The 11881-nt window shown below is 36.2% G+C and overlaps 1 protein-coding gene across 1 annotated transcript; it reads left to right on the top strand.

Moving 5' to 3' along the window:
* The first annotated feature begins 2364 nt into the window (after nt 1-2364).
* On the top strand, nt 2365-9907 carry LOC132563860 (cilia- and flagella-associated protein 58-like). Its single transcript, XM_060228615.1, has 16 exons — nt 2365-2373; nt 2728-2799; nt 3492-3707; nt 3864-4012; nt 4417-4573; nt 4892-5086; nt 5239-5376; nt 6134-6293; nt 6449-6531; nt 6704-6895; nt 7257-7418; nt 7708-7995; nt 8191-8414; nt 8606-8942; nt 9099-9232; nt 9565-9907. Exons 1-16 carry the CDS (start codon nt 2365-2367, stop codon nt 9680-9682), a joined length of 2634 nt encoding a protein of 877 aa, XP_060084598.1. The 3' UTR covers nt 9683-9907.
* The last annotated feature ends 1974 nt before the right edge of the window (nt 9908-11881 follow it).

The raw sequence follows: 11881 nt of genomic DNA, 5'->3' as shown, positions 1-11881 counted from the left end.
TTCACATAGCAGATTGCACGATGTTCTGATATCTGCTTTCGACTTGACTTGCACTTTATGTCAATTTAAACAACACCATGATAAACAAAGCCGCTTAATATCACCGTAGAATCAATATTCATCCTTGTTTCTGTCACAGCAATTCCTATATCTTCCGTATCGTTTTTATAATTTTGGTGCACGCAACCTCCAATATGCGTAGTTATGTACACCACCAGATATGGTATGATGTGGTTTTGAGTTCTTCTAGGTCATCATATCCAAATTTAAATAAAGTGCATGTCCAGCCGAAAAAAGTCATGGGGGCGGGTGCGGATGCTGTTTTCTGTCTCAGAATATCGTATAATCTGCTCAATAACCTCTGAACAAAAAATGTCAATAAATACATATAACGTGTTTTTGCTTCATTGACGACACCCAAACCTTGCCAATCGAAGTAAATATTGTCAAGTTCTCAAATGAAAACACGGTATACGACAACGGAACCAACAGAGAAATTAACGAGCGTCAAACACCCTCAGTTTATATAGTACAAAGAAATAGAATATTTCTCAATGAATCACTATGACGACTGTACAAATTCCCGGTTATTTTTTTTATATCGGCCTGTGTCATGAGTTTGTTGATATCTTAATTGCTTGCACGAAAATCATGATGTTGGGAACAGGCTCCCTAACATCTTAGGTTGGAGATGAAGAATGGAAATGGAAACTTCTCATAAGAGAGAGATTGAAATCATCACGCTTATCATTCAACTTGGTGGAAAGCCATCCCGACAGTACCATAAGTAACCACTCCTTGAATGTAATTACATAATCGGTGTTATTTGAATTTTCTGCAGATTATGATATGTTCAGCCGAGCTCTGCTGGCCAATTTTATGCACTTGACAATCGACAACAAAACGCTGGCTTCCGAAGATGTTGGTTGGTTGGTTAGTTGACTGTTTTTCCGTCTCCGCGACTCCTCCCGTGGCCGGCCCGATATCATTTCACCGACGAATGTCTGTGTTCTGGCGACGTGAGGGGGAGCATGCATCCCCCTATAGGGCTGGAACTGTCTGTAGCAGTGAACGTTTGATTATACTAGTTTTAGAAGACTGTTCCATAATCTAATAATAATTCTAACTCGAGCAGCTAAAACATGTCCAGAAGCTGAAAGGAAGAATTAGGGGGCCTGCCTAGATTTATGTAATTTTGAGGTCCGTCAAATGCCTTAAACAGTAATTGTGTAGCCTAACACTATCCTGAAACCCCTGGATGGTGTTATCAGGCTTACTGTCTTTTTCGAAAAGCCACGTAGGGATCCTTAGCATGCCACAGTGGAAAGTCCTCACACGCCGGCCACCGTTTAAAGTCCCATTCACCTTACTATGTGGATAGTTCGGTCCATATGTGATAATAACTAACACTTGTGTTATTTTGTTGTTGGTGTTGTCCCTTCTTGAAACCTTTCCAATCATACAGACTAAGTAACTTGATCACTTTACAAATGTCTATTGCTTTCTTATAATCCACTCCATTCCGGCTGCATACATCTGTTCACTATTCTGACTTTTATAATTACATATGATTTGTGTGAATATGTTGATTTGGAAGGGTTATAAGATGTTTCGGCACGATAATTTCCGTTGAAGTAGAAAGTGTTATGATAATACAAGATTATCTAGAATAGATTTAATGCTTTGAAAGAAAGATTCACTATAAGGGCATGGGGGCTGGATTATGTTTTAGGCTATGTATAGAAGGAGTAATGTGGTAAATTTAACTTGTTACATTTTGAGTAGAAATAGAGATAAATTAAATTGCATCTCACCATGTTCTGCCAAGGATGGATTGATTAGAGTCATTATAACATGTTATATACGTCTCTAGATTGACGGGCTTTTTACCGTTGCTTTATCTGGAAGGGTGCCTAACATGTAAAAATGAGAAAAAAACTGTTTTGCCAATGAAATATTTAATCTAAGCCCCATGAACTGATGTCGAGACGATATTGTTATTACAAAAGTGATAGACTAGTATGAAGTGATGTCCCTGATATAACAAGCACATGGCGATTTTCAAAATTTCCCGCAAAAAGGAGAACTCTTTTTATATTGGAGGTAATTTTACACGTTATATTTTCTGTTGTTATATTATTATCATTATCATTATTAAACAAACATCGGATATGTCATTAAAAAGAACTATTTCACTATTTTGATAGACACTTAATACGGGAATTGATATGTATAAAATAGAGAAAAAAATATATATCTATATAATATTCAGTGCCGAACTACTGTTTCCAATGACAACGATTGTATACATGACACACAGACAGACAAACCTTTAACAGAGATCTTCGATATAAAACAGGCACGATGTCTGAGGTGAGTTAACAAAATCCACACTTCAACTTCTACACGACGGTTGTACTGCATATATGCTTATTATTCAATGAAATGACATACTTTAGTAATTTGCAAGCATTACAATAATAATTTGATTACTAGACCTGCAGCTTTTCTACAGAGAAAGTACTCGACTTTGTACAGTACAGTGCAGTACGTACGGGTAAGAAAATGATGGTAACTGAAGACGTGATGCATTGAGAATATATAATTTACGGCAATATAATGGTTTTAGATTATTTAAAGAAGCGAGATAGAATGGTGACGCCACTATCGTAACTTAGTCTGCGTGATATGAACATGTTTAAATGTGGATTTGGTATTGTGTTTTAGGAAAAGAAAGATAAGGAAAAAACTGGAATAGATGATAGCGCTTTTGAGTCATTGGAGAAGGACTTTCAGGAAGTAAGTAGAACGCTACTAACACTACCACTAACATAGATAACACTCCTTACGTTTATGAAAATATCAAATTTCTTTGAATCAAACACAAAATATTGGAACTACATTATGTGTTTACAAAATGTATATTGTTTCACAGTCAAAATATATTGTACATATTTGTTAACATTGTTGAATGATGGATAAAATACTGTTATGCATATTATTGTACTTGATTTCATGGACTCGCCAAGCAAAGATTCTGTACATGCATCTACATGTATATGCAGAACCAACAAATTGACATTGCTAAAACTGATCAAAAGAAAACAAAAACAAAAAATAAACAATCTGTTATGTTATAGCATGTGTTTGAAGTGCCCATTTGCACCGCTGGACACTATTTTTGCAAGGACCTGTAAAGTATGGAAATATTTATATAGATTAAAAAAAAAATGAAGAAGTGTTGGGTGGATAATAAAATTGCAAATGGTGGCATCAAAATTTTAAGTAAATCTCACATGATCCCTCAGTGGATTTTTTTTAATGTAGGACAGTTTTTGGTTTGTCATGTTTATATTTCCTGAGATGGATATGATTCACAACCAGTCTCTGAATTATCACTTAATGAAATATTAGTAACATGATCACCTAAGTTTTATAAAAAATGATGTTGATTTTAATTTGGAATTAACAAAACATTTATCCTTACACAGGTTCTCCAGCAACTTACTGGTGACCGAAGTTTGGAAAAGTTCAGGTCTGAATATGAAAAGCTGCACAAGGCTTTAAAGAAATCACATGAGAGTGAGAAACGGCTCATGCAAAAATGCAGAGAACTGAATGCAGAGATTGTTGCCAACTCGGCAAAAGTTGCAACAGCACTGAAGTTATCTCAAGAGGACCAGAATACCATAACCTCACTAAAAAAGGTAAATCTATAATTCTAATTTAATGATTTTTTTTGTATTTCAGAAACTCATATAACTTACTTTGATTATAATAAGACGTCTGTAATAAAGTCCAATACATTTAATTAATTATGTATGCAAAATAATAAAAGATGGTGTTTATCATAAAATTCTCAGGAAATAGAGAAAGCATGGAAAATGGTTGATGCTGCCCATGAGAAAGAAACAAGGGCAAGGGAGACAATTCAGTCTCTGAAAATGGAAATTGCCAACCTCAGTAAACTTGTGGAACAGGGAGCAGGGCTTACTATGGGACAAGAACACAGGTAAAGATATTATATTAATGACACAAATTCCAATCATGGTGACCTCAAAATAAACAGAACAATAGAAGTACCACTTAACTTTCTTGTTATACAGAAATACTACCTGTGTTACTCCTGAATGGTTTATTTAATCCTTTTTCTTTTTTGGCATCAATTTTGAAAAAAATTTAAACATTTTTCATAAACACATAACTGGTATTGCCTATATGCTGTGAATTTAGCCAGAATACATATAAACTTTAGTTACAAGCTAGACAGAAAGGTAAGATGTTTTTAAGGACAGATTTCTTCAGTAAACAAATATCTTCCTCACAGGTTTTTTTTTTTTTACAGTTTTTGATACCAATAACTGTGATGTAAACTTGATTATGTTGAATGCTGTTATAGTAGTTGTTTTTTTACAGTGTAAATGAGTTGCTAAAGATTAAAGAGGATCTGACAAAGGAGCGAGATGAACAGCTTAATGAGATCGTGAAACTACGTGAAAACCTTGCCCAAGCATCTGCTCAACAACAGAAGCTAGAACAGGACCGAGCTGAGTGTGAGGAGAAGATACAAGAGGTAGGAAAGAGGTCTTCTGAAGAAACATTAATAAATCATAGAAAATGCATAATAATATGTACATATGAAAGGCATTAAGCAAGTGGTGAATTTTATTGAACCGAAGTATTATAAAACCAGTGAAAGTAAAATGATATTGATACCTTTGACATGTGTGCAATTGGTTAAAAGAATGCTAGTTTCATACGTGAATGTAATATTTATATCATTCAAACTTTCAATTTTTCATGTTTTTTTCTTTATTTATTTTTTTTCTTAGTACTCTAGATTGGGTTTTATTTCTGAACTTTGCACTGACTTTTGTGATTACTTTTACAGCTGAACCAGGACATCCAGGTGCGTAACAATGAAGCTCAACGTGAGTCACGCAAGAAGGACAAAACAGAGCGTGAGCTGAAGCAAGCCAAGGCTGACTTGGACTCCAAGTCTGGTGAGATTAAAACCATGCAGACACAAATTGGACGCTACAAGGAAGACATCGGCAAGCTTGAGCAGCAGCTTAAGGAACAAAGGGTAAGGTGGATGCATACAGAACTTACTTAATTTTTTCTTTTTTTAACATCTCAACACATTGAAATGAACTATTGATTTTGTGGTTTGAAGTGATTTTATTTTTGTTTCTTTTACAAGACAATTTTATTGAACTTTTCTCTCTTCTGTTTCAGATTCTGAACGAGAGAGCACTCAAGGACTGTGACATCCTCAACACAAGGTTCCAGAAACTGCAAGGTGAATATGAAGGTCAACTCATCACCACTGATCAGCTGACAGCGGAAAATCAGAACAGAGTCTCAGAATTAAAGGTAATCAATAACTTTAGATTTGTAAAAACATCCTGGTCCTACACTGAATTTGTAATTTAGTTGTATCAATTTGGCTATCAACACATTAAAAACTTCATGGGATGGGATTATTACAGCACAATGAAATAGTTTATAATTCTATAGATGTATAGGTAATATCAGTGCTGGGCACAGGCATCATACAGAATAAATATGGTACAATGAAACTTCCCCAAACTTATTCATCTCCAAACCTTCAACCAAAGGAAATGGCAATGTTCAGAATGATATTCTGAAATAATTAAAAACTGCCCAATATTGACCCCTCTTAATTCTGAATACCGCACCAATTTCATGTCTTAAAAATATAGTGAAAATTACTTCTGAAATCCGGCGTTACTTGTGCAATGTACATATGTAACATGTGAGAATATAGTTCCACTGTACTATGGTACTGGCTAATTAGCAGAACATTTCAAGAACAATTCCTGTCTTCATGGCAGGGATTCTTTCTCACCAATTTATGGCGAAGAGTTCTTAAGTTTCTAGAACTTGTCTCTGATCCATTTATATTGTACTGATAAAATAAGTTTAAATCATGTAATGTACTGAACAGTACCATATCAATTACATCCACGTTTGGAGTGGTGAGCTTTGTCCACTTCTGCAAACCAAACCCTCCCCAAGCATGGTTGATTTGGAGGAGTTCCACTGTATGATGGTACTGGCTAATTAGCAAGTTAGACAATATCAATGACACATTTTTTTCAATCTGTAGCAAAAAGAGGATGAGGTGAACCAACTAAAACAAGAGACCCAGCGCCTCAACAAAATCCGTGAGACAATCCAACGTAAGCTGAGGAATGTGGAGGACCAGAAGGGTGATGTGGAACAGCAGAAGGAGACATTGAAAAGTCAGATCATTGGGCTGGAAAGAGGTGAGTATAGATTTTTGACCTGTCTCAGTATTGTTTATTACTTACATTTGGTGATCAAACTAATTTTTCCCTCAAAGTGGATAAAGTGGAAGTTTTTAATAATAAGGCATATGATTTAAATCTAAATTTTACTAAATTGAGATATCACTTATTAGAACTGGAGGCTTCCAAGAAGCAGGCTGAGCTGGACAAGAAACAGATAGATGACCTAGTGAGAGAGAAGGATATCCTGAACAAGGTCAGTGGAGATTGTGTTACGTATACAGTGCTCAATCCATATTTTTGTCATTTTCAAATTTCTATAGAATATTTCAATCAAAGTGATGACTTAGTCAATGCCTTGGGACATGTTGCAAGGTCGTTGACTCTTCCAATTTCAAAATGCTGATGTGATGTTTTTCTCTCTTCAGAACATGTTAAAGGCTATCAGCTCCACACAGAAGCAGCTTCACTTGGTTAAGCTCCATGAACAGTCCAAGAAAAACCTAGAACAGGACATTCAGAACTACAAGGAGGAGGCTCAGAAACAGAGGAAAATTATCTATCAGCTGGAAAAGGAGCGTGATCGCTATATCAATGAGGCCAGCGATCTCACTCAAAAGGTTGGCTGGTGGTTCTTTTCTCAAGTTAAAGAATGAACAGCAATTCAGGTTTTAAAATATAATAAATACTTAGATTTATTTTAGTTAGATGCTGACAGTATTAAAAGTTCAGTTTTTCTTGTTCGGAAAGTTTTATATGATATTAAGGAAACAAGTCTATGTAATTGCTTTGACTGGCTTTACATACAAAGAACACCATATAAAGAAGAAAGTGATAAATAACATATGTTTTGATATGGTTTTGACAAGTAAGTGTGTAAATTCATATGTTTGATTGACCTTAATATTACTTTGTCCTGTATTTATATATAAATCCTTGTAACCAAGGACAACACTATAATGGCCTCTGTATTACCTGCAGGTGCTTGGTCACATGGAAGATGTGAAGGTTAGAGAGATGCAGATCTTTGACTATAAGAAAAAGATTGCAGAGGCTGAAACCAAACTGAAACAGCAGCAGAACTTGTATGAAGCTGTGAGAAGTGACAGGAACTTGTACAGCAAGAATCTGATTGAGTCACAGGTACAGATGTCGATATTATTCTTTTATTAGTGCATATTAATCTTTAAAGTTGTTGAAATGGGCAAAGAGTTGTTAGTGTTTTTGTAAATTGTCAATCTGTTATGTTAACTTTTCTCTCTCTAAAATATATGGATATTTTTTGCATGGAACCTCTTAGCATTAACTGAAATTTATTGCTTGTTAAATGAAGAACAGAAAAATGGTAGAAAAAATACAAATTTTAAACTCAAAGGCATTGATTCCCTAAGCCTTATTAACATTACTGATAGTCATTATGATATGTGTTCAGGATGAGATTACGGAGATGAAGAGAAAGCTGAAGATCATGAACCACCAAATTGATCAACTGAAGGAAGAGATTCAAGCCAAGGAGGCAGCACTTGTCAAAGAACACTTGGAGCACCAGCGTGTGGAGAAGGAGAAGGACACCCTCAAGGGTGACCTTAACAAAATGAAGCAGCAGGCCGCGGAGAGCAAGGCCTATATTGATGCTCAGGAGGCTGAGGAGAGGAAACTACTCAAGATTATTGCTGAGGCTGATGCAGAGAGAGTCAGGCAAAAGAAGGAGCTAGATCAAGTGAGTTATTGCTCACAGACATCATATATACTGTATATTGTATATTATTACAAAAAGACATATTTTTGGAAAATTTTTCTTAACTTATTGTAAATAGATATCAAACTGTTGTGGGGAAAAAGGACCTAAAACGATATACAAATAGATATCTAATCACCAGAACTTTTGTATTACAATGAGTTTTCATTTGTGTAGGTGATCAGTGAGCGTGACATCCTGGGGACACAGTTGGTCAGGCGAAATGACGAGCTTGCTCTGCTGTATGAAAAGATAAAAATTCAGCAGTCAACACTGAACAAGGGCGAGATTCAGTATAATCAACGTCTTGAGGACATCAGGGTCCTGAAACTGGAGATCAAGAAACTCCGTCGCGAGAAAGCTATCCTCAACAAGAGTGTTGCCAATGTTGAGGACCTCAGGTGAGGGATGGGATTTGTTTGTGCTGTAAGATAGATTGACATGTTGTTATCATACAGTTTAGGGCTTTATATCATTTATGTAACAAAGAGTTACTGGAAATTGTTATAAAATATGTTTGAACTTGCATTATTGCTCTAAACAGTGATGCAGCTGACTGTTATGTAACAAGCCTGATGTGTTTTTCCCTTAGACGAGAAGTTCACCATATCCAGACAGAGCTGCTACGAGAACGGACTCGCTGTAAGGCCTTGGAGGAAGAGCTGGAGAACCCTATGAACATCCATAGGTGGAGGAAGTTAGAAGGCAGCGATCCAAGCACCTATGAGATGATCCAAAAAATACACACACTGCAGAAACGTCTCATCTCCAAGACAGAAGAGGTGGTGGAGAAGGAACTTCTAATCCAGGAAAAGGAAAAACTTTACCTCGAATTGAAACACATTCTGGCCAGGCAGCCAGGTCCAGAGGTGGCTGAACAACTCCAGATCTATCAACAGACACTCAAGGAAAAGACCAAACAGATGAAGGTAGGGCACGCCATCACCTCAAACAATAAATCAAACTTAAATACTTATTTCATTACTATCCCAAGGAAAATTTTAATCAGAAAGCTTCTACAAGTCTTAAAGATTCTTTTTTTCTTTATCTTAGTAAAATAATTGTATTACTTCACTTTGTTTCAGTCAATGTCTTCGGAACTTAATATGTATGAGTCCCAGGTGAATGAATACAAATATGAAATTGAAAGAATAGCAAGAGAGTTAGTTGAAGTGAAGAAAAAATACTTCATGCAGAAAAAGAAAGAGCAACAGACAAAGTAAGTCAATGTCTTTGTGATTTTTACAGCATCCGATCTGAAATTGTGGTTTACATATTAAAAGAAGCTTAATACTGGTTGTGGTTAACACTCAATACAGTTTTAGATATTGCCTGCTAAGTACTAGGTCAGTCAGAATTCGTATAGAACATGCAAAATGACATGCAATCTTCCAAGTTGTACACTTCAAAGTTAATGTAAATGTGTTGTAAATGAAATCGTTTTTGCCAGGGTCAGATCATATGAACTCATTGTGAACATAATCAAACTTGTTTCACAATTATTGTAAAATGAAGTTTAAGCTTTATTTTGTTATTTTTTTCTGCCCACAGGGAGAGGGAAAGAGCTATAACACAGGCAGGTGGTCCAATTATACAACCACAGCGGACAGAAGGTCCACGCTTCACAGGTGGAGGGTTCAACCTCAAATCTACAAAGACTGCAGCATAACACACCTGAACAGGCTCACCATTTCGTCCAACTTTAAACTGTGTATACACTCTATTGCTTAAACTCTGGTACCAACACATAGTTGATTCACGTTAAAATCTGATGTCTTTGAGAGTACATGCTCTATAGTATCATTTAGATACACTAAAACAGAATAACCTTTTGAGGCCAATATGAGGAGTATTAAAATTGTATCAAAATTTCACCCGCAATCTGTGATATGTTAACTGATTTTGTATACTTAGGTTATCTGCTTAATAAATTCTTTTATGTAAACATAACTCCTTTGGTTTTGTTTGTTAATTTAAACATTAGGGTCATCAGGTAAGGCATTCCCTGATTGGGTAGTTGGAGATTTTTACAAGTAAGGTTGTTGGATAAAGATGTTGCTTGGTTTCATTGTTGTACATATTTACACGTAGGTTTATCAGGTCAAAGCATTCCCTGTATTCGCTGTTACTATTTGATGCTGGTCATGAGTATGCTGATAAATAGCTGATTCTCAAGTTGTAAGATAATGACAAGAACTCCTTTGTGAATGGAATAATGTCGTACCTGCGAGGGAAAACATATATTTGACATATAAAAGTTCAATATTAACGTTAATTGGAATAATTCCTCAACGAAAATGGTCTTTTCTTTGCTTTCATTCAAAAGTTCTGTAGAGACCTATATTCAAACTAACTAGCTTGCAAGCAGCTCGTGAAATGATACGATACTATGTTACCAAGGAAGTATCAATTTTACATTTGACATTTTAATGCAACAGGTTTGACCTCTTATAAGAGAGATACTTAAGGGAAACAGATATGGAGGGTAAAGGAATCGGTTTATTTCTGGTTCTCTGTATTGCAGTCCACAAGACATGGCTAGGATCTAAGTATGTATCAAATGCGTCCCAATGTTGGCTTCAGTTTCAATTCAATTAGTCATGTAACAAGGTTCTTTCGTCCTATTACAACCATTTCTAGCTGTACTGTGAGTAAAATCGGAAAGGATATACCTAAAGATCAATGTTATACACAACCTATAGTTAAGGGTGTATGTCACTTCACATAAACATGGTTTTCTTTCTTTAGAGTGACATTAGAGATATAACAAGACGAACATTTCTGATTCATTTTAATCCCTTGTGATATCTCCGACTGATTAACCTAGTCTTGAGAATGACAGTAATAAACAAAGGGCCTGTAACAATGTTTCTGGGGGATGAGGGGTTGTATGGTATACTATCACAGGGGCCTGTAACAGTGTTTCTGGGGGATGAGGGGTTGTATGGTATACTATCACAGGGGCCTGTAACAATGTTTCTGGGGGATGAGGGGTTGTATGGTATACTATCACAGGGGCCTGTAACAATGTTTCTGGGGGATGAGGGGTTGTATGGTATACTATCACAGGGGCCTGTAACAGTGTTTCTGGGGAATGAGGGTCTGTATGATATACTATCACAGGGGCCTGTAACAGTGTTTCTGGAGAATGAGGGTCTGTATGATATACTATCACAGGGGCCTGTAACAACGTTTCTGGGGAATGAGGGTCTGTATGGTATACTATCACAGGGGCCTGTAACAATGTTTCTGGGGAATGAGGGTCTGTATGATATACTATCACAGGGGCCTGTAACAACGTTTCTGGGGAGGGGGGAGGGGTATGAGGACTTGTATGGTATACTATATATACCATTATTACTAGCATAATTGTGGTATACCTAACCTAATTCCCCAGAAACATTGTTAGTTATTATAGTATACCAGACAAGCTCTCATCACCCAAAAATATTGTTGCAGGTCCTGTGATGATAACCTCCAGTTAACATTGAAGTACTGTATTACGTAAATACTGAGATGATTCCAAAATTATGGTACAAAAATAGAAAATATATATACATTTCCCCAGTGATACGTGTATATTGTACTGTTTCTGTGATAAGGCAGCCGCGCTGTGTAATACAATCACACACGCTGTGCTTCAAGTGCAGTTCTTTCCATTGGTCAGTACATAGAGAATTTTAGACGTTTGATTCAGGGGTTTCCTTGTTACTCTATACCTATACAGACTGGCTCTTACACTCGTTACATAAGTGATCAGGTTACACAAATGGGGCGGTTGATTTAATCGTGAGAATTCTATTGTTTAATTCATTGACACGTCATTGTTAATGTCAGTTCTAATTAATAGCTTCATGTCACCCTACAA

The sequence above is a fragment of the Ylistrum balloti genome, unplaced genomic scaffold, assembly GCF_031769215.1.
Source record: "Ylistrum balloti isolate Yb309-2 unplaced genomic scaffold, AGI_CSIRO_Ybal_v1 Utg371890, whole genome shotgun sequence".
Classification (NCBI taxonomy): Eukaryota; Metazoa; Mollusca; class Bivalvia; order Pectinida; family Pectinidae; genus Ylistrum; species Ylistrum balloti.
Note: the sequence above shows the minus strand (reverse complement) of the source record. Positions and strands in the feature narration are given on the sequence as shown.